Source organism: Nelusetta ayraudi, unplaced genomic scaffold, assembly GCF_046127955.1.
Source record: "Nelusetta ayraudi isolate G7.1 ecotype Tasmania unplaced genomic scaffold, CSIRO-AGI_Nayr_v1 ptg000063l, whole genome shotgun sequence".
Taxonomy (NCBI): Eukaryota; Metazoa; Chordata; class Actinopteri; order Tetraodontiformes; family Monacanthidae; genus Nelusetta; species Nelusetta ayraudi.
Genome location: NW_027466113.1, coordinates 3,188,507 through 3,210,078, shown reverse-complemented (window position 1 = coordinate 3,210,078; position 21,572 = coordinate 3,188,507). Strand labels below are relative to the sequence as shown.

The 21,572-nt window shown below is 48.0% G+C and overlaps 4 protein-coding genes across 6 annotated transcripts; 2 read left to right on the top strand and 2 right to left on the bottom strand.

The window, feature by feature from the left end:
• The first annotated feature begins 1,767 nt into the window (after positions 1 to 1,767).
• Positions 1,768 to 3,855, top strand: tmem158 (transmembrane protein 158). Its single transcript, XM_076040925.1, has one exon. The coding sequence runs from the start codon at positions 2,434 to 2,436 to the stop codon at positions 3,202 to 3,204; it is 771 nt and encodes a 256-aa protein (XP_075897040.1). The 5' UTR covers positions 1,768 to 2,433; the 3' UTR covers positions 3,205 to 3,855.
• Positions 3,856 to 4,439: 584 nt separating this feature from the next.
• On the top strand, positions 4,440 to 11,681 carry LOC142898141 (CUB domain-containing protein 1-like). Its single transcript, XM_076040924.1, has 9 exons — positions 4,440 to 4,705; positions 5,335 to 5,547; positions 5,630 to 5,995; positions 6,077 to 6,445; positions 7,861 to 8,055; positions 9,033 to 9,404; positions 9,492 to 9,845; positions 10,233 to 10,320; positions 10,417 to 11,681. The coding sequence occupies exons 1-9, from the start codon at positions 4,633 to 4,635 to the stop codon at positions 10,844 to 10,846; spliced, it is 2,460 nt and encodes an 819-aa protein (XP_075897039.1). The 5' UTR covers positions 4,440 to 4,632; the 3' UTR covers positions 10,847 to 11,681.
• A 955-nt stretch (positions 11,682 to 12,636) lies between these two features.
• On the bottom strand, positions 12,637 to 14,253 carry clec3ba (C-type lectin domain family 3, member Ba). The gene is made up of 3 exons (XM_076040926.1): positions 14,002 to 14,253; positions 13,788 to 13,886; positions 12,637 to 13,352 (listed from the first exon to the last, which is right to left on the bottom strand). The coding sequence occupies exons 1-3, from the start codon at positions 14,111 to 14,113 to the stop codon at positions 12,952 to 12,954; spliced, it is 612 nt and encodes a 203-aa protein (XP_075897041.1). The 5' UTR covers positions 14,114 to 14,253; the 3' UTR covers positions 12,637 to 12,951.
• Positions 14,254 to 15,653: 1,400 nt separating this feature from the next.
• fez2a (fasciculation and elongation protein zeta 2a) lies at positions 15,654 to 21,543 on the bottom strand. Of its 3 annotated transcripts, XM_076041244.1 has the most exons (10): positions 20,872 to 21,543; positions 19,855 to 19,960; positions 19,563 to 19,679; positions 19,331 to 19,460; positions 18,450 to 18,766; positions 18,236 to 18,316; positions 17,770 to 17,845; positions 17,603 to 17,668; positions 17,104 to 17,129; positions 15,654 to 16,647 (listed from the first exon to the last, which is right to left on the bottom strand). In XM_076041244.1, exons 1-9 carry the CDS (start codon positions 21,201 to 21,203, stop codon positions 17,119 to 17,121), a joined length of 1,236 nt encoding a protein of 411 aa, XP_075897359.1. In that variant the 5' UTR covers positions 21,204 to 21,543; the 3' UTR covers positions 15,654 to 16,647; positions 17,104 to 17,118. The 3 variants fall into 3 exon arrangements, with proteins under 3 accessions (XP_075897359.1, XP_075897358.1, XP_075897361.1); XM_076041243.1 differs by lacking the exon at positions 17,104 to 17,129 and having other exon boundaries at positions 20,872 to 21,539; XM_076041246.1 differs by lacking the exons at positions 17,104 to 17,129; positions 18,236 to 18,316.
• Between the last annotated feature and the right edge of the window lie 29 nt (positions 21,544 to 21,572).

The following is a 21,572-nucleotide window of genomic DNA, read 5'->3' as shown; positions in this document are numbered from 1 at the left end:
TTTTGTTTTTTTTGTCGTAAATATTGTGGGTCTTTGTTTGATTTTAGTTTAGTGCTGTGTTGTTCTGGGGTGGGAAATATATGTATGTTGTAAATAATGGAAAATGAAAATGAAATTCTATAATTTAAAATAAAACATTTACTCACCTGCTACGTTATTGTGTGAACCTTCTGAACAGGGTTTTTGGGAGGTTTTGCCATTCAGACGTGTCATCGCTGCAGCTGTGAACATCAGGGATGGTGTTAGTTTTCAGTCCTGAAGACTGTGAGGGGATTCCACTTGAGAATAGAATAGAATAGAATAGAATAGAATAGAACCCCTTTATTCCCACACTGTGGAAATTGGGGGAATTAGCATAATTACGGCAACAATATAGTGCAAAGAGAGGAAAATTATAATAATTACAAAATAAATGATGACATAAAAATAAAATATTATATATATATTATAGAGTAAGAAAGGAAGAAAACAAGATATTTACATCTTGTGAACAGTGAACAAGGAGGAGAACCAGCAGGAAGAGGATATCAGAAGCTTGGTGATAGAACTCTGCTGATGGATGGATGGATGGATGGATGGATGGATGGTGTCTGCAGCAACATTCAGGTTGGCTGAGACTTTTAAATTGATGCTCAGTTGGAAGCTGAGAGTAACAAAAATCCCCTGCAGCTTCACACCTCAGCTGATGGGAGGCTTTGATGTTGCAGCAGATTCAGATTGGCAGCCCACCGACAAAATGCAGCAGCAGGAGATGGTGACTCAGCCGACCAGTCCAGAGTCTTTGCAAGCTTCTGTCCTCCAGTTGTTATGAAGCCGTGTTCTGAGCTGAGTGACGTCCAGATGTATCCCGTCATCCTCCTCTGACCTCCACCCCTCGCAACCTCCACCTCCTCTGACCGCCACTTCGTCTGACCTCCACCACCCCCTGAACTCAACCCCGTCTGACCTCCACCCCCACTGAACTCCATCCACTCCTATGAACTCCACCTTCTCTCACCTGCACCCCCTCTGAACTCCACCTCATCTGATCTCCACCTCATCTGACCTGCACCTGCTCTCACTTCCACCTCCTGTGACCTCCACCTACTCTCACCAGCACCTCCTCTCATTTCCCTCTGACCTCCACCTCCTATCACTATATACATATATGTATATATATATACATACATATATATATAAGTTACATGGAGACTGTAAAGAGGGTTAAATAACCTGTTTTGTGAACATGTATTGTTTGATGATGAGGCTGCTACACTGGAGTCTGGAATCGAAAATAAAGATCTGAAAATGAGATGTGAGACAGGTGTCAGGATTTATTTTTTTAATTTCTGTTATTTTATTTTTTTTGCTTTCACCGCATCAGTTCACACTGTTAGAGTGTCTCATAAACCTCTAGGGCAGCTTGTGCTCTGCAGTCTGTTAGCTTTTATTCATTTCCCTCCCCATAGGCACAATCATGATAGAATTCAAAGGAAAGGCTTTTAAACACACACACACACACACACACACACACACACACACACACACACACACACACACATGGAAATGGAGATTCTTTTTCCATCAGTTATTATGAGGAAGATATTCTGAGTGAATCCTCACGTTTTCCTGATGTGGAACTTGACGCGATTGTCATCTTGTGGTGTTGTTGTTGTTATCATTATCATTATTATTATTATTATTATTATTATTATTATTATTATTATTATTATTATTATTATTACTTCCTCATTCTCATTCTTCGGCGCGACACAACCCACGAAACAACCCTGGATTGGACTTGGCGCCGATTTTGGCTGATCAAGTTTTCGACTCGCGCCCCTCCTCTGTGTATTCGTGCTCACACCTAAAGTCACAGAGGAGGAGTGAGAGTGAAGCTGGGAGAGAACTGAGCAGTAGCAGCGGCTGCAGCAGCACCGGCGGCAGCAGCAGCAACAGCAACAGTGGCAGCTGCAGCAGCAGCAGCGGCAGGCTGAGCTCCGCCCGGATCCCTGACAGAAGCATCTTAAAACGGAGTTGGGAGGCAGACTGAAGGAGCAGCCTGTCCATAGGGAGGAGGAGCAGGAGGAACTGGAGGAGGAGCAGGAGGAGGAGAGGGGAGCGCGCCCATGTGACATTTTTTCCTCTCTTTTTTTTCGTGGACGTCTCCATTTGTGCCAGTCTGCCAGGGAATTTCAAACATCACCGGCTCCTCCAGGCTGCTCCACTCACTGCCCGACCACCGTACCCACCTGCCCGACCACCTCCACCACTTACCCGACCACCACCTGCCCGACCACCGTCACCACCTCTACCACCTGCCGGACCACCACCTGCCCTAACCACAGTCTCCTCCTCCTCCTCCTCCTCCTCCTCCACCACCACTACCACCACCACCACCGCGGACCCCCGCCGCAGCGCCATGCGAGCCGGAGCCCCCCGCCCAGTGGTGCCATGCTGATGTCGGACCCCCGGAGGCTCCTGCTGGCTCTGAGCGCCGTGGCCGGGCTGCTGCTGCTGCGGTGCCGCGGCTGGAGCGACGAGGAGCTGCTGCTGCTGCCGCCCACCGTCAACTCCTCCAGCAGCCTGCTGGCCAACCTGGAGGTGAACCTGCGCTTCTCCAAGAGGTCGGTGGAGGAGAGCGACGACCCGGCCGACGCCTCCTCCTCCTCTTCCTCCTCCTCCTCCTCTTCTTCTTCTTCCTCCTCCTCCGCCTCCGCTTCCCTGCAGGGGGCGCCCCAGTGCAACGTGAGCGTGCAGCGCCTGCTGCCCACCTCGCTGGTGGCCCGCTGGGACGGCAGCCTGGGCTTCCAGTGCGACCTGCTGCTCTACACCACCAACGGCCACGGCAGGTCCTTCTTCTCCACCTCCTTCCACCGCGCCGTGTCGCCCGCGGTGGTCGAGCACCTTGGGGTCACCGGGGGTCAGCAAGAGCTGCGGCTGTGCGTGGGCTGCGGGATGTCCCGCCACCGCCGCCTCAGCCAGGGTCGCTCACGGGGCCAGCACAGCGGGGAGCCGGTGGCCTTCTGCTGCGTGGACTTCAGCCTGGACGAGCTGAAGGGGGACAAGAGCTGGAGGCTGAACCGGAAGCCCATCGAGTCCACGTTGGTGGCTTGCTTCATGACTCTGGTCATCATCGTGTGGAGCGTTGCTGCCCTCATATGGCCGGTGCCCATCATTGCAGGGTTCCTGCCCAACGGGATGGAGCAGCGGAGGCCCAGATAATCTGATTGCAGTCGTTATTATTATTAAAAAATAATAATATAATATTGTTATTTTTGAATTAGCCCATGCTGCCTATACTATAATTGTAGCCATTCAGCTGTTCAGCGAAACGAATGATTGTGAAACTTTGGAGGAGCTGATAGTTTTGGGGGCGAACTTGAAGCCCCCGTAGACCTTTAAACCCAATAGGACAACCAAGGTAAAGTACCTGAATAATACTAGCCAATACTCATGTATACTGGGACCAATGTGTTTTGTAATGCCCTCGTTAGCCTTCCTGATAGATCATGTGAGAGTAACAATGTAAAAGGTTTTCTCTTTACCAGTGTTTGTATAGTTTTTAATCTTTCTAGAGAGGTTATTTGCCTTACATGCCATGTGTAGGACTTTTTGCACTGAGGGCTGACCTTTAAAGCGTCACCATGCAGATTTAATCGAAAGTCATGTTTAAAGTAGGCGTGTTAGGTTTTATTTTTTTCTTCTTCTTTTGTCCAACAGGCTTATATTCTGAACTATAGATGTTGTTTATGACTGACAGAAGGGTTTCAATATTTATTTATATTGTTAGATTTATAATGTCACGTTCCAATGTGTGCTTATTTGTACTAATGTTCGAAAGGTTTAAACTTAAATAAAATTTATCCGAACCTGCCTTTACCTATTTGACTAGTTTTTCTTCCCATTTTACTGTTGCCAACATAAAAAATACAAACAAAAAAAGATTGAGGCTTTAAGTTGGTACAGTCAAAGTACGAAATAGATTTACACCAAATTTAGGCACACCAAAAAGTAGAGCTGTCCAATATACTGTCCACTGTAGGCTCAGGCTGAATTGTTTATAAGGTCTTTACTCACAGCTATCAGTTTAGTTAATTAACCCTAACACTAACCCTGTTATTACTTTTTTATATAGTCATGTCATGTTCATATAGAATTGCACCTCTGTGAAAGGCACATACAAAATATTAAGTGAACTGACCATTAAACACGACTGTTGATTTAAATTGACTCATATGACAGTTAATCAGCAGCTTTGTTAATTATCTCGTGTCGCAGCCTTGACTTGATGCACGTTTCTGCCATGATGAAATACCACGGTGTGTTTTGTCAACATCCCGCATCAGGCGGTGGTGTTGAAGCTTATGTGGAAGATCTTGGAGGTCGGGGAAACGAGGTGCCGACGCTGAACCTTGCCACCTGTCGAAATGGCGGGCTTGGCCACGCCCCCGGGTTACCTGTGCGCGCGCTGACGAGGAAGTGAAGGCGTCGCCCGCGCGCCTGACAGTTCCGAGCTCGAGGTCCGGGAGAAAGACGATGTGTCTCCGGAAGGAGGAGGAGGAGGAGGACTGGGCCGTCCGGGACGAGAGCCGATGAGAGAACATGCGCAGAATCGTCCGCTGACTCGGAGGAACGAGTGAGCAAGGCAGCATGTTCCCACCAGCAACCTCTGGCCGCCTTTTATTCCTCACACTCGTCTTCTTATTCTTCTTCACGCGCTCAGGTGAGTAACCAGCTGGACTGCCCAGTCAAGTTGTGTCGTCGACATTATCATAACGCTATTTATAGTCCCTGAGTTGTTATTCACAACTGCGGTGTTTACGAGGCGTTGATGTCGTTCACACACATTCATGATATTAGTGTTCATTGTGGCTGCGGGATAAATGGCAAAAAAAAAAACCAAATAATTTCAATGGACGTTTCTGTTGTTGTTAATGACAAAACTACTGATCCGATCAGCTGTCGTCACTCCAAGTGACGTCTTGTTTCTGTTTGTGTTTGTCTCCTCCTCACACATAAACACACACACAATGCAGAGGGCAAATTTTGCATCCTTTGGGATGTCACAATCACTAGGACTTTAGCTTTAACACAGAGAGAGAGACAGAGAGAGGCAGAGAGCAGGGCGAGCCAGGGTTGGAGAGCTCCACAGTCAGCGGTGTTTAGTTCCAAGGCTCCTGTTTGTTCAGCAGGCCTGGTTAGTCATGAGGGACTTTAGAGCGTCTGGCTGTTTCCAGTCAGTCACTGTGACTAAGACCTGCTGTGATCCACTGGACCAGAGACACAGCAGCAGCACCCAGTACATCAGTGATGATGACTTCCTGTCTACCCCACCCCCTCACTGCCTCCCAGGGGCCCTGACTCTGACCATCACTCCTGACCGAGGCACCAACATCAGGATCTGGAGCCTCCAGGTCAAAGGTTGCCAGGTGTGCTCCGGGTCTGGACGCCAGCGGCACTGCAGCTCGTCCCTCCAGCTGAAAGACAGCGGCCGGGCCACTGCCGTGGAGTTCACCTGCTCTGCACCGCAGGACCAATTCAGCGTGGAGATCACCCGGAACATCGGTACCGTGTGGTCACACAGTCTAGGGCTGCTGGGTTTGGTTTGTTATGTTGTGGTGCTAAGCTGCCGGTATCTCCTACCCAGAATGCAGCGTCAAGTCCTGCAGCGGTCACATCGTCCAGGCCGACTCCGGATCGCTCCCCCTGCTGGCCTTTGACCGCAAGTTCACCTGGAACCTCCAGGCCGCCGCACCCACAGCGCTCAGACTAGACTTTGGCAGAAATGAGGGTCTCAGACAGGTCAACGGGTCGGAGGACTGCCCAGACCACCACAGCTACAGCCTGCTGGTGTCGGAGGGCAGGGAGGACGTGGTGGTGGGTAGGTTCTGCCGGCGGGGACCAATCAGCAGCGCTCAGATCCTCAACAGGGGCAGATTTTCTCTGGATGTCCCGGGGCAACGGCGAATGCAGGGCGGCCAGTTCAACGTGTCTGTCGGACAGGAAATCAAATGTAAGTGAGAACGTCGGCATCTCCTCATCCTTTTTCTCCCCGTCCTGACCTTCACCTAACCTTCACCTCTGGCGTCCTCAGCCTTGGCCAAGGTCACCCTAACGCTGCCCCGAGGCCGGTCGTCGGTGCAGCTGTTCTCTCCAAACTACCCTGGTAGTTTCCCTGACGACGACATGATGGAGTGGTTCTTCCAGCTGCCTGAGCAGCACTCAGCCCACGTCCAGGTGCTGGAGTCCACCAAACCGCAATGTCTGAAGAAGAGAGTCGCCCTGGAGTACCACAGCAGCGCCAGAGGGGCGACGGTGCTGAGCATCACGGACCCCCAGCCACAGCAGAACCATGGCAACTTCTCCCTGATGCTGAGGAACTGTGAGATGGACAGAAGACGCTCGGGTTCTTCAGGACTGAGACTCAGCTTCAACGTGTCTTTGTCCCATCAGAACACTAAAGGTTTGTAAGCACTAGTCCTGTTAAAGGTTAAAGTGTGTAACATTTGGAGATTTTGAAGAAGAAACAGCAACATCAAGTGGTTACATTTTAGATTGCACCGTCTTTCGCCCTCCCGAGCTTGCCAGTGAACTACGGTGGCCTGTGCACCGTAGATACCTTGTCCCCCTTCTTCTTTGTTGGTTTATTTGAGGACGCCAGTGTTCACCGCAAATACGAATCGCGCTGTCAGGAAGCTGAATTGTCCACACCAGGCTTCCTTAAAAATACGGCAGTGCAAAATGGCAGCTAACTGGGAGCAAGACCATCATTGATCTATGGATATTCTTATATACCAAATAAATATAAAAATATAAATATAAACCAAATGACTTTTATTGTAGCGACAGTATACACTATGATACACTGTTAAGCTTTTATCAACATAAAAATCATAAATCAAGCCAAATATTACACATTGGCCCTTTGAAGGCCGACAGATTTTCCCTTTCGGTTCCTTCTCACTCATCAGCGTCGTTTCACAGCCACAGAAGGCAACCAGAAATCCTCCATGAAACCACAGAAAGCAGAGCGGAAAAAGAGGCCTCAGTAGCAGTCAAGCATGTAGCCGATGGAGAGAAGGTTGTTTACCTTTGACTGGCTGACTGACTGATTGACTGACTGACATCTTCAGAGTTGGAAATACCAGACTAACCATTTATCAAGTGCTCACGTCGTTGCTGTCTATGTTATTCACAATATCCAATTCTATAAAACCTGAAGCACTTTTAAAATGAAGCTTATAGCCTAATTTTTATAACATCTCCTTTTTTTTATTTTACAAACATTCAACCCTAATGAATGTGTGTGAATGTGTGATGCCTCTGAATTACCAGACGTTTGTGTGAGTTTGAGATTCATAACTGAATTTAGGTCAGATCAGTTTTGGTGTCTTTTCGCACGTGAGTGACACAGACTCATTGTTCAACGTTGAGGATTTTCTCTGCTCGGGAAACTCTGCCCGGGATTAACACTGTCTGATGTGCGTGTTGCAGCAGGCGCCTGATTGGCAAATATACTTGTGTATTTTCAGCCGCCCCGTCGTGTTCTAACAAGGCAACCTGCCATTGAGCTCCCTGCAGAGGCCAAGTTCACTGCGGTGGAGAAGACATCAGGCTCCTCCTGATCAGTATCTCCCGTTGCCTCACCGCTGAGTCATGATGACGGCAGAGGAGCAGGAAGCACGAAATTCCTCCTTCCAGAAATCTGGGAGATACTGCTCACCGCCAAAAAATAAATACATTTTAAAAAAAATACCCCTGGAAAAACAAATTGTCATTCCTGCAGGAGTCCAAATATTTACATTTATAGGAAGAAATAAGAGTAATGAGTCTTTGCGTGTCTTTGTATCTGACTTGTGTGTCTTTGTGCGTCTGCAGCTTCGTGCAGAGTCGATGCCAGCAAGTTGGAAGGCTCTTCTCTCCACATCAAGAAGCTGAGACCTCAAGCTTCCAACTGCCAGATGAAAATAAACTCGGTGTCAAAGGACGAGATGACGGTGGCGTCCGGCGCAGAGCTGTGGTTTCAGGACTGCCTCTCTGCAGACGTCCAGGTCACCGCATCAAGAACCATCGGTAAACCAGCAGACGCTGTGTTGTTTGTTTTTCAATGCACGTGTTCATCGAAATTGTCACTTTAACCTGACAAATCCCAAATAATGACGTTGCCAGGCAGCCTGAGGACAGTCAGGGAGTGCTTCCTCACACCTGAAGATTTTCTCTGAAATATTCAGCTGTAGGATCAGAAGGCCCAACACATGGCAATTTAAAGGAGCGCTGTACTAAATTTCACTGGGAGATTAAACACAACGTCGTGAGGTGAAGGAGACCAACAGACTGAAACAACAGGAGGAGGTTTGATTACACTTCTGTACATGGAAAACAAGCAGATTTATTTGTAGTGCTCCTTCAATTTGCTCAGTCAATTGTTTGGAGCCGTTCCCATCCTAATAAAGAGACAAAGTATCTCCAAACCACATACAATAGCGGCCAAGTTGCACAGTTAAAGTGTGACTGTGCCTTGAGATTGCATCCTGCCCTTTAGTTTGCCTTGGGACTCCAAAGGTCTGACTACCGCGCATCAAATCTGATGACCTTAAAAAGGCATCTGCTGTGCCGAAATTTCATCTCCTGAATATCACACATCCACGAGGCCAAATCCACAGCGGCCCTCTAGTGGAGAGCTATGCAGCTCACTGGCCTTTAAGAAGAAGAAGCTGCTGTTGTTAGTGACACACTACCAGTGTGAGTGATGACACACAACCACTGACAACTAGAGTCGTTGCTACTTGGCTAAAGCGGCAGTGACTCCCGTTTGGTGGGTTTAGATGGGACGGACAGGTTCGACCAATCACCTTCCAAGGTTTTCTTCTCCTTCTCTTGAGGCTCTTGACTGGATGGAGACGTTGTAGGTGGAGTTGTGAAGTGTTGTTCCCCCAGGTCCCTCAGTGTTGTTGCCTCCCCTCCTCTGACTCCCTCTGTCCTCTCCTCCACTTCCTCCTCCTTCTCTCTCTCCCCACCCCCACCCCCTTGTCTTCCACCTCCTCCCTCAGAGTGCCGACAGTTCAGCAACTGTCCCAGGACACCCACCCGGCTTACACTGCCCCTGCTGCCGCCCTGCGTCCCCGCCCCGCTAAGCAGCGCCACCTTCAGTCTCAGTCCTCCCCCACATGGCACGGTGGAGCTGATCCCGCCTTTCTCGTCTGGCCCCCTGCGCCAGGCACTGCCCGGCCAGCCCTGCAGCCCCGGCAGCCTGGTGGTGGAGGTGGCCAAGGAGGACGGAGCGCTGGGGCACTTCTGTCCCGGCGGCGCCATCATGAGGATGCAGGTGCACATTGCAGCCGTGAATCTGACCGTGACCGGGACCGCCAGCCGAGCCCTCCAGGGCCCCGTGATGTCGGTACTGATGAAGGAGGAGATCGCAGGTGACCAGTGGACCATCAGCTGTTTGAGTCAGGACCCTTGACCTTGACCTTGACATTCACCTCTCCCTCCCGCCCCTCTTTGCCCAGAGAGATTCATGTTCTTCGTCTCCCCCAAGAGGGACTCGCCCGTGCTGCTGGCCACGCCAGGCTGGCCGGGAGCCATGGGGCCGTACTCCACCGTGTCCTGGCTGGTCTCCGTCCCTCCGGGGACTGAGGCCTGGCTGACCTTCGCCAACCTCAGCCAGCCCAAATGCAGCACACGCCACACCAGCGTGCGGGTGCAGCGTCTGGACCGCAAGGAGGAGGACTACAGCCGGCGGGAGGACGAGCCGGCCGAGGACGTGGTGGTGTCACACAGCTTCTACCTCAACATGTCCAACTGCATGCCGGAGAAGGGCCACTTCAGCGTGGTCACCAAGCTGACCTTGAAGAAGAGCTCTAGTAAGAGGACCACGTCCCTGAACGCATCACTTTCACAAGTTTAGTTTTTATCTACAGCCAGCCAGACTTGGACCTGCTCAGGGTTTTGGTAAAACACAGCTGAGGGAAAAAAAAAGATCAAAAGGCACTTTTGTTAGGTTTAAGGCACAGCTAACTGAATAACTTTTGTTTGTTTGTTTGTTTGTCTTGGTCCGGACCATCTCCATAATGCCAGTGTTCCTTTAAATCCTGCATTGCTTCCTGGTTTGGTGCACAACGCCTACTTAACATAAACCTGTTTTGAAGGGCACATTTGCATGCTAGTACTACTACGTCAAGTCCAGGACACTCCCTGCTGGTTAGATTAAGAGCTGAATTGTGAAAGTGTTTCTCCTGGCTCTCGTCCAGACTTGCTGCTGACCATCATCCTCAGCGTGGTCGCTGCTCTGGTCCTCATTCTGGTGGTTGTGCTGGCGGTGGTGTGTGTGGTCATCAGGTGAGTCCTCTTCACACGTGGCACTGTCCACTCCCACAGAGATTATTTTCACCAGAGCCTCGTCATCATGGTTTTCTCCTTCACGTCCCCCAACAGGAGGAAGAAGAAGAAGCTGAGCCACCAGGTGTCCATCTACAACCCCAACGGCAGCGTCTTCCTGCCGGGGATGAGAACCGATGCCGAGGATGAGCACGAGTACGCCTCAATCGAGGACACGCTGGTCTACACGCACCTTCTGAGGAAGGGCAGGGAGGTCGGTGTCTACGGCGATTTCGACACCTACAGACCCTTTACCGGCGCCACGGACTCCCAGAAGCCCCTGGTGGCTGGAGGGCCGACTCAGAGGAGTGAAGGGCAGCAGCTCCAGGAGGCTCCTCCGCTGCCCAGCAGACCTCTGGGTCACAGTCAAGACCAACTTCAGGACCAGGATCATGGCATCGGCCTGGTGGACAACGTCATCTACCGCAGCAGAGAGGAGAACCGTGGGAGTCTGGGACCACGGCTAGACCCCGAGGGAGGGAACTGACGGGTCGAAGGTTCCCACTCAACCTTTGAACTTCAACTCTGAGATTTTCTTCTCCTCACGTCGGCCTGATGGCCTGATGTTCACAAGGGGTCCAGCTGCTTTGTTCTGGTTTCCCAAGGTGACAAAAAATTGTCCCAAGGGGAAGTTTTCCACCACAGAAAAATGACATTTCCAAGGAGGGACCTTGTTTGTATCTCAGATGAAGAAACAGACATGCTGCCCTCCGCAGGCCAAAGTTCAGGGAAACATGGCGTTCAGAGACTCTTCTGTTTCCTTTCAATCAATGAATCAGTACACTTTTATTTGTACAGCACTAAATCACATCCAAAGCCATCTCTAAGCCTCTTTGCACAATAAGGAGAAACCCAACTGAACCCACAAGTGAGAAGTGCTGTTTACATTTGCATGCGTTTTACATTTTCCTCAATGACAGGATTGTTGTTTCAACGCACCTTTGCAGAGATTTGTTACCATTCTTTGATTAACATGTTCATACTGTATATGTGCTTTACACTGTTAAATATCGATGTACAGGTAAATTAAAGTTTTTTTGTTTCCTTCTTAAGTTGAGATATTTTCTGACTTGCTTGTGTGTCGACTGTTCAGAACTTCCTCTGTTCTGAAACTGTGCTTTTTAAGACCACCGCCGCCCCCTGCTGGCCAACAATGTCACCATATTTCAAAGAATGTATTTTTCTTGCGCAATGAATTGCCACTTCCGAGTCGCACCACACACAGAAACGTCAGTGTGTTTGCTGAGGGAGTGTTGTTATTAATTACCTGCTATAAAAGCGTGTGAGGTGAATAATTATTAAACAGTGTGTTAGTGCCTGAGAACTTTGGTTGTGACTGCACATTAAGAATTTCCCTCTGAAACAACAAACTGCTTTTCAAGGTCATGGAAGAAATTCATCTTGTTCGATCTTTTTCAAGTTAAATTTTTGCGTTATAATCTGTTTCACTCTAGTTTAAGGCCAAAGAGGAAAGGAACAATGTTAACTCGTGTTAATACAGGTTGCGTAACCGAAGTTGTGAAAAAGCCAGAACTTTGGATTGCAGCCACGGTCACTGCGGCAAATTAAAAAAAATTAACTGCAGAGGGAGACAAGGTTTCAAATTTGCCATCAGCGTTGACAATAAAGTCAGTCGCTCATCAAACAAGGTTTCATAATTTACAGGATGGATGAAACTGGACATCAACAGTGAAAAACTGGTTTGTTTTCCTCCAATATCGTGTTACTGCCGGTGGATTTTCACAGAAGTGTTCAAACATGATTTGAATCTGATGTCATCGTTGTTTGGGTGGGTACTCTTTCCTGACTGCCAGGACAAAACTACATCTTCACGATGGAGAAATGAGTGAGTAGTTTAGAATTTTACAGGCCAGACAAAAAACTCCAGAGATTTTTGTTTTTTGCAAATTTGTCACCATATATGAAACATGCCTGTAGAAATTCTTCTTTCTTCCTGTATTGTACTTTTCAGTTATGTTGGCTACAGAGTGCTACTGACTGTACCTCAGAGAAACCAGACCACATAAAAACATAGAAACATAGTTTAATTTTCTTGAGTTGAATGACAGCCTGAGATATCTAACGTCACTGAAAACCAAACCGAGTGTCTTTCTCTATTTGTGATCAGTTGCGTCGGCCAGCTTACATAAGCATGTGTGGCGAGCGAAGAATCCTCTCATTTAATGTGCTGAACCATTGACCCCACTTTTTTTTGTTGTTGAAATATTACATAATGAAGACCCTTTGGGGAAATCTGTTGCACTCTGAGGAACATAGTTTCATGTTATGTAAGAAACAAGATTTTATTGATTCAGATACAAGATACAAAACCAGCATTTATCCAGTGACATCTACCCCGAATATTGAACTCGCTTTGACAAAATGACTTTGCTAAATGTATGTAAAAAAAAAAAAAAAAATACCATGTAGCTGTTAGCTTAGCTCAAACCATATTTCAGACCACCAAGCATTGATGTGAACGAAGTCATATATATTACTTGCATATTATTTGCGTTGTTTTGGTGATTTCCGGCATGTTTTGACTCTTGTCCTGCGGAGCAGCTGGGGACCCACCACCACCACCCTCAGCTCTCAGACGATGTTGAACTCGCACACCGACGCCCTCTCTTGGCGGCAGCTCTCGTCGAACCACTTGCCGTTTGCAGCGACGTCGAGGACGGCGCAGTTCTGTGTGCTGCCGCCGTCCGGCTGCTGGGTGACATCAGTCTCCCAGTTCGCGAAGCGCACGCCGCCGCCCGATTGATCCACCCACCGGCCCTCCGTGACCATGTCGTTGACACCCAGCCAGACGTGCATCGCCGGGCCGATGCTTTGCCGGACATAGTTCAGCAGCTGCTGGTTGTGGTCGGCCGAGGTGGGCGTGACCAGGCTGCCGCCCTGGGCCGCGCAGTGGTCGCTGGCGGCGTGGAAGCTCCTCTTGACGCCGTCGGCCAGGAGACACTTGCCCGGGATCTTGGTGCCTCGCAGACACACTGTCAGATGGAGAAATCACGGTGGAGTTTCACAGTCAGGATAGGGTTTTTACACCACAGCCGAGCTGCTCAGACAGCTTTGAAATCAAAGGTGGCAGGTGTACTCATATTCTGTACTTCAAATAATATTACAAAAAGTTTAATGTAAAAAAAAGAAAGAAAAAAAAAAGGCTCTGAAATCTACTTACATAGAAAGGAAAAGCCTGTGTTTTACTCAAAAAAGTAACCACTGGCGTCAGGAGTAGAAAGCACAGATATTTGTGTACAAATACAGGGTGTAAAAGTAAAAAGTTGTCAGCGAAAGAAATACTCAAGTAAAGTACAGATACCTGAATAACCTACTTAAGTACTGTAACAAAGTATTTGTACTTTGTTACCTCCCACCTCCATTTGAAATATGGTACCAATCTAAAATAATAGTAATAATAAGACCACCTGTGTGCAGCGCCTGCTGCTCTTTCAGCAGATTGAGCTCGAGAGTGATGTTGTTGATTTGCTCCTTCAGCAACTCCATGGCAGCGCTGTTTGCACAATCTGTGGAGAAAAACGGAAACAAGTGTCTGTTTTGTTGATTGTCTGCATATATTTCTGTGTTTCAACTAGCAGAGAAGTAGTTTGTTTTGAAGTTCCAGCTGAAATCACCTCTTACCTTTCTTGCTGTTCTTGCTGTTCCTTTTCTTTGAGGATGACTGCTGGGACGTGTTGCGCACCACCAACAGCAATAGAAGGCAGAACAGAACTTGAACCTTTCTGGCATCCATGTCAACTGGTAAACACACAAAAATCCACCACACAGATACTAGCTTGTCGTTTTTTTTTTTTTAAAAAGAGGAAGCAGCAGGAGAAGTTCCTCGCAGCTCCGTGCCTCTGGCCAGACTGTCGTGTTGCAGCTGATGACGGAAATCTGATTTCACAGGGAACAAATGTTCCACAGATGTTGGACAGACAGTTTGCTTTGTTTCATCTTGAAAAGCCGAGGAGACGGAGACAGAAGTGGACGGAGGCGACAGCGTTCGGACAAGCATGACCGCGGTCCCATGTGTTCTGAGGTTATCTCCAAATTGGAACCAGGCCGTGTCTGTTTGTGCACCAACCATCAGACGGACGGTTTTAGGAAGGAATTTTTACATTTTGATGTATTTGCCATTTGGGTAAATGAAGGGCGAAATACGAAATTCCCTGAAGATGCACAGAGATATTTTTGACAGCAGTCCAGGATGAGTAAACAGTTATATGGAAATTAGTATAATATGGCACAAACACATGATGATCATGCTTTAGGCTAAGACTGAGTTCAGGAGGGTCATTAGTTCAAGCCTTACAGGTCTGATCCTAGTTTGAAACTATTATTATATGAAATTTTATTTAGTTGCTGTGTTAGTTATACCTACTAAACAAGAGTTTGTGCTGCAGTTGATTGATGGTGTCCTGCTGGTCAGATCAGCCATGTATCTGCTGGGGGGGGGGTCCAACAGGCCGGAGGCTTTGATGTTTTGGTGACTGCTCCACAGCTGGACCTCCTCAGTGAGCTGGCTGAGGTGCCGCTGACACGTGGCAGACTTGCATAATGAAGAAATAACGCATGATGTTTGTTTAAGTTTCACATGGTGACGTGAGAGTTTGAGGAACTTGAGCTGAGAGGGAAGACAGACAGCCTCCCACCTCCTCAGCTTCAACCCGACCACATTTTCTTCTTTCGCGACACATAATACACAGACGAATAAATCACTGAAATCATGTGGGAGACAAGTTGATTGAGTTGTAGGAAATAAATGGTTTTGCTTAAAGTTTCAGGATGAAAACATTCCAAAACATTCCATGTGCCTGTTTACATTGTCCAGATCCTGCAACTGAATCCATGTGATCAGAATCTTTGCTGATGTGACTACAGTGTTTTTAACATATGAGGTATTTTCCTTTTGTTGTCCGTCTACCTTCAATATACGTATCCAAGTAAAGGAAGAGAGACAGTAGATCGAACACAGTGTCGGACTCGGATTAATATTGAACCAGCTCACTCGGTGGCGCGAGCTGAAAGAGGAAAAGGGCTCCTTTAAAATAATAAAACCCACTCAGGCAAGTTATAATTTATATATTCATTCATTCATTCATTTTCCATACCCGCTTAGTCCCGAGCTCAGGGTCACGGGGGTCTGCTGGAGCCTATCCCAGCTGTCATAGGGCAAAGGCAGGGGACACCCTGGACAAGTCGCCAATAATTTATATATATTCTATCATTTTCTAGGACTGGTAAATACTGCTGAATTAAAATAGACATTAAGAGACTAATTCAGCTCAGGCTGGCTTTGAGCATCTATGTTTATTTGAAATAAGATATTTACAAAAATACTACACGACATTCATCAGTGTGACATTCATTGAAAATTGGTCAATTAGAATGTACAAAAAGTTGAGGCAAAGGCAGCACGCTGACATGGAAGAGTCCGTAAAGAGCAGAGAGCAGCTGTCAGCGGTGCAGGCTGCTCTGAGCACAGCCACTCGCTGCTGCTGGAGGCTCCTCACAGCTCCAAGGTCACCACAGTACAGACGGTGCGTCGGTCACACACTTCACTTCAATGCATAGTTAGTTCATTTACTCCAGATCACCTTGGTCGACTACACCTTATACTGCATGGAATTGTATCAAAACACTTTTTTTATATTATTATTTTACATGAGGCTGTTTTAAATCACTGAGTAGAATTGAAGCTGAGTTATTTTAATGCACAATTGAATTAAATCGAATTAAATTGAATTAAATCGTATATCTGCATTCTGTTGTCTGACGTCTGCAATTGCAGCCCTGAATTGCCCTCCATTTTACCTTTAAATTAATAACTGAGGTTGTTACCTTACTGGTGTTTAACTTACTGCATTTATATAATTGCTGAATACATTTTTTTAGCACCACACTATAATACAAAGCCCTTAGCATGGTAGCTCTCGCTAAAAACCAGCAAGCGAAGTTGAGCTTCGGAACAGTGCAGCTGCTTTGCTGGTATGTCTATTCTCACGCTGACACAAAAACAAAAGAAATCCCTCAAAATGATCACAAACGCATCTGTCAAAATTCACAGTGCTCAACGCAAAATAAATACAGTGCAATCATGAATGTAATACAAAAAGAGAACTCTTGATGCAAAAAACATGCAGAAGTAAAACTTCAGCGATGTCTCCGGTAGAAACCAACACGGTGTCCTGCTCGTTTCTGCAGCCACAGCAAAGAACCTGGAGCCTCTGCAGAACCAAAGGCACCGGCTGTCTTCTCTTCTGTTCTTCTACGTTGGGCAAAGCACTGGACAGGGCATGAGAGATCCATGTTAGCTGTTAGTATTAGCAAAAAATGTTAGCAATAAGTCTGAGTCACTCCGCGTGAAACGGTGAAACAGAGGCCAACAAAAAGGCAGAGGAAAAACAGGGGAAACATCACTCTGCTCTCTGAATCGCAAGCCTGAACTTGAAATCAGGTCAGTGATCACTGAGTGAGAGCATGAGGAGGTGAGTCACCACCACAGGGATCATCATGCTGCTGCTGCTGCTGGTCACCGTGTGGAGGAACAAGAAGGTGAAGGAGACAACAAGGAGTTCAGACTGCAGCGCTACAAAACGGTTGCACAACTGCTTGAGTAAACTCTAGCCGGTGGAAGGTGGTGCCTGGGTGGGGTGGGGGTGGGGGGGTTGGGGGGTTGGGGGGTGAGGGAGTGGCGCTCTACCAGTGTGACGACATCGACCGGACGTGAGAGTCACAAACCTCTGAGTCGCTGGTTCACACCAGAGCTGCAGTGGCAGCGATCGACCAGTTGGTGGAAGCAGAGAGAAGACGACAGTGATGAGGGAACTGTGTGACCGCCATCCATTGTGTGTGTGTGTGTGTGTGTGTGTGTGTGTGTGTGTGTGTGTGTCTGTGTGTAAGGCCTCGATTTCCAGACTGTCAGTCAATAATCATCTTCAGCTGGATTTCAGTGCAGATTAATACAGTGTCAAGAAATCTGGTCTACGTGGATGGACAGTTAAGATTTTGCTGAAACATGTTTTTCAATTATACAAAAACGGAAGGTCTTGACAGTCAATCATCAAGGCTATTGCTGGGTGAAGATTATATTTTTTAAATTTCATCCAAAGTACTTTTTCAAGCAATATAACAGTTAAAATTCCCCCAAAATGTGTATTTACAAAAGCAGAATGATTCATTTTATTTAAAAAAAATTCAACAGAGTTGGGGTGAGGAGAGGAAAAACAGTGGAGCTCACCTTTGAGAATGTAGTCTGTTAGGAGGCTGGGCACCTTGTCACTGTCATCTCTCATGGCTTCCAGAACTGCAGGTGGACAACAGGTGAGTCAGTGGACAGATCACAAGCACAGGTGTATAACAGCGGCAGCAACGGCAGTAGCAGCAACGGCAGCAGCAGCAACGTACTCTTGGTCAGGACCTGCAGGTCCTCCAGAGATGGCGGCCGTCCGTTCTTCTCGTAGGGGATAACGGTGGTCAGATACTGCGCAGCAACACAGACAAGATGATACTTTGTTCTGTTGTGTTTTTTTTTGTTGTTTTATGGCCTTTGCTTTTGATATTGATTTTGATATTCTGGGTGATCTTACAGACTGTAAAGGAGAGACAAAAAGCAGTCTCTCCTTCAACCTACTTCCTATTATCATTTATCGTTTTACTTTTGTTGTGAGAGTTTATATGGTGCAAAGTTGTTTGTCAGGTTTTTTTTCTTTTCTTTTTTTTGTTACTTCATTGCACAAAATTTCATTAGTTTGAATTGTAAATAAAAATAAATTATTCATTCATTTTTTTCAAGACACAGATGAGGAGCAGGTGTTCCAGAAGATCAGGACAAAGACGAGAAAGAAGAAGAAGCAGAAAGTGGTGAAGGAACCTGTTTCTGGCTGCAGCTGCTCCCAAAGGTCTGCCGGAAACTGTTCTGAATGGCCGAGGAAAGCAACTCCACGCTGAAGCGCTGAGGTGGAGAGAAGGACAGCGGGGAGGAGGTGAGACAGAGCAGGAGCAGGAGCAGGAGCTGGAGCAGCTCCAGCAGGAGAGCACAGAAGAACAAAGAGAAAAAAGAAATGAAACATTTTTGATGAACTCACAGAGCCAGACATCTTCCTCTCCTGGTCCTGAGACCTTCCTCCTTCTCCTCCTCCTGCTCCTGCTCCTCCTCCTCCACCTGCTCTCAGCTGCTGCTGCTGCTGCTGCTTCTTCTTCCTCCTCTGCAGCTCGCGCTGCTCCTTCTGCCGGCTCTGCACGTCGATGAGCGCCGAGATGAAGCAGTTTTTCACCTCCTTCTCAAAGTCCAGCTCGTCCCGCCTCGCCAACTGCTGCACCAGCTCCTCCGACAGCCTGCGCACACTCGCCTCCGTCTCCTCCAGCCGCTCCATCAGCTCGGCCACGCTGAGGTGCCTCACCACTGCGCTCGCAGACAGTAGGACAGACAGTCAGTAGGACAGACAGACAAACAGACAGACAAACAGTAGGACAGACAGACAGTAGGACAGACAGTCTGTAGGACAGACAGACAAACAGACAGACAGACAGTAGGACAGACAGACAGTAGGTAAGGCAGACAGACAGTAGGACAGGCAGACATACAGTAGGACAGGCAGACAGACAGTGAGACCGACAGACAGTAGGTAAGGCAGACAGGCAGACAGACAGACAGATAGACAGTAGAACAGACAGACAGTAGGTCTGTAGATCTATTTTTCTAATGCAGCTTAAAGAAAAAACATTAACTGAAACGGATCTATTACATCATATGGAAATTAACATATACACAGATGTTTAAAGTTTGATAAAGTGACAATAAATAGATAAAATGTGTTTTCATGTCATTCAACAAGCATTTAATAATAAGGTTAAGAAAAAGCTGGTAGAATCTATATTGATGTTTCATTTTCATTACTACCAGAAGAGGGAGACAAAGCGCGGTATTGATATCATCATCATCAGCACTGAGAATGTCGCCACTCACTCCTCATCAAGTCGGGGCTGCTGGCTGTTCGCTGGACGTCCACAGAGGTCACAGAGAGGTCAGACTGAGAGGGGTTTGGCTCCGCCTCCACGTCCGAGTCCTGCATCATCTCCTCGATCTCCTCGATGACCTGACAACACCAGCAGCTCTTCAGTCTCTGGTGGAGCTCCAAGGGACCTGCTCTGGTTCCAGGTGCTCCTCAGGTGTTCCTCAGGTGTGTGTGTCTGCTCACCTGCTCGGCCGTGAAGAGCGGCTCCTCCACCAGGCAGGAGCTGATGATGGAATGCATGTCCAGCTGCTCCCTCAGCTCCTCGTCGTCCGGCAGCTCCGCCCTCACGTCCTCCTCCCTCTGGACAGAAGAAGAGCAGGAAATTAATCAGAGCGCTTAAACCCCCAGCACAATGAAGATCAGGGATTTGCGTGATGAACGGACATGGCCGAATTTGAGAGGGAAGGAGGGGAGGTGGGGGAGAGTGGAAAGTGGGGCAGAGATGTGGGTTAGGAGGGTGGCGTCACTGCATCACCAGTTTGGTGAGGCTCAGCGCTGGAATTTGAAGGGAACACGTCCGAGACTTCCTCCAGTCCACCGCCATCACACGGCCGTAGCTGCTGGTCAGAGCCTTCCAGATCCTGCAGAGGGAAGAAGGCAAGCTGAGCCTTCAGCATCATCTGACACCCTGGAACTGAGGAGGACGGTCTGTTCAAAGATGGGCACACTTAGAGAGACGTTTAGAGGCTGATTGAAACCGAGATTCAAAATAATGAAGAAGACGCCTAAAACCCCCTTAAAGGCCAGAAACTGCCGCACACCGCCTCCTTCAGTTATGTGTCATTATCAGAATAGGTGCAAGGCCACTGTTTGGATCACGTAGATCAAGTAGAGACACAGTATCACTTCCAAATAGTGGAGGAGCTCAGTAGGACAAGAACAAGCAGCTCCATCTGCAGAATATTAACAACAACGATGCCAATATTTAACTAGGAATCTACAGGGACGAGCAAATGTAGGTCATGATGTAAAATAAGTCTACATACGCAAAGTTGATCATGTCAATCAGTCAGTTCACTTCATATTGTTCAATATCCTGTGCAAACAGTGGGTGCGGGATATTGCAGATAGACTATTTTGTTCTGAATGCATAATTCATGACGTTTGAAATTTAAAAATGTAAACATCTATTTAGAAATAAATAAAGTCGGTGTGAAAAAACAAATAAACATTCCAATAACAACTAATGTCAGTATGAAGAGCCGTTCAGGGTCAGACGGACATCAGCCAGCTGGTAAACAAACCAGTGTTGTGAATGAACTGATGACGAAAGATGGCGTGTGTGTGTGTGTGTGTGTGTGTGTGTGTGTGTGTGTGTGTGTGTGTGTGTGTGTGTGTCTACTATAATCCCTTCACAAACAATCATACTGAATTCCCGCCGCCGCCGTCACAAACACAAACACAAACACACACACAGTGTGTGTGCTGCCCGTGTGTTTTGAAGCTGTGACCATCATGTGGTCATCAACCACCATCATCATCGGACACTCACGGGTCTTCCTCCAGCAGCGAGTCCTCTCCTATCGGACCCACTGGAGCGCCGCCGTCCGTCTGGTGGTCGACGCTACGGAAGCAGGCGGCCAACCTTCGGTCGAAGCCAGCCACCAGCTCCTGATCCTCCTCCGGGGCCAGGGCGCCGGTTCCCCCCGGGGGGAAGCTGCCCTCGTGTCCGGCCACGGAACCCCCATCCTCCGGGCGGAGCCTCGCCGCCGAAGCTTCCTCCGCTCGTCCTCTCGGCGACAGCAGCTTCCGCTCGGACACCGAGTCCGCGGCGCCCTCAGCCGGCCAGTCGTCGTCCAAATGTAAGGCTGGAGCTGCGGCCATGGCCCGGTGTCGCCTAATAACATCCCGAGTTCGGTGCGGGTCTGGCGGGCCTCAGCATCCTGTCACTACCGGGGGCAGGGTGGCCGGAGCACCGCACCGACTGCCACCACAACCACCGCTATCGAATGACGACACGGTCAGCCAGAGCCTTAAAAAATAAAATAAAAGAATCCTCTTCAAACTCGGTTGCTCCTTTCAAAAAATAAAAATAAATAAATAACTATGTTAAAAAAAATGTTGAGTAAATTTGCCCCGAGCGTATCCGTGTAAATGAGCAAAATGGACGAATGTTTATGTTCTATTCACTGTATGAATAATAGAAAAAAAAAAAACACTTGGGAAACAGTGCCCTCTTGTGGATGAAACAGG

Excerpts from the sequence above, each read along its gene's own strand:
- tmem158 (XM_076040925.1), top strand. The coding sequence starts at position 2,434 with ATGCTGATGTCGGACCCCCGGAGGCTCCTGCTGGCTCTGAGCGCCGTG.
- LOC142898141 (XM_076040924.1), top strand. The coding sequence starts at position 4,633 with ATGTTCCCACCAGCAACCTCTGGCCGCCTTTTATTCCTCACACTCGTC. Across the intron at positions 6,446-7,860 it reads GTCCCATCAGAACACTAAAG|CTTCGTGCAGAGTCGATGCC; the intron begins GTTTGTAAGCAC and ends GTGCGTCTGCAG. Across the intron at positions 10,321-10,416 it reads GTGGTGTGTGTGGTCATCAG|GAGGAAGAAGAAGAAGCTGA; the intron begins GTGAGTCCTCTT and ends GTCCCCCAACAG.
- clec3ba (XM_076040926.1), bottom strand. The coding sequence starts at position 14,113 with ATGGATGCCAGAAAGGTTCAAGTTCTGTTCTGCCTTCTATTGCTGTTG. Across the intron at positions 13,887-14,001 it reads CAGCAAGAACAGCAAGAAAG|ATTGTGCAAACAGCGCTGCC; the intron begins GTAAGAGGTGAT and ends TTTTCTCCACAG. Across the intron at positions 13,353-13,787 it reads GCAGCAGGCGCTGCACACAG|TGTGTCTGCGAGGCACCAAG; the intron begins GTGGTCTTATTA and ends TCCATCTGACAG.
- fez2a (XM_076041243.1), bottom strand. The coding sequence starts at position 21,203 with ATGGCCGCAGCTCCAGCCTTACATTTGGACGACGACTGGCCGGCTGAG. Across the intron at positions 19,961-20,871 it reads TCGCTGCTGGAGGAAGACCC|GATCTGGAAGGCTCTGACCA; the intron begins GTGAGTGTCCGA and ends TTCCCTCTGCAG. Across the intron at positions 19,461-19,562 it reads CGCTCTTCACGGCCGAGCAG|GTCATCGAGGAGATCGAGGA; the intron begins GTGAGCAGACAC and ends TGGTGTTGTCAG.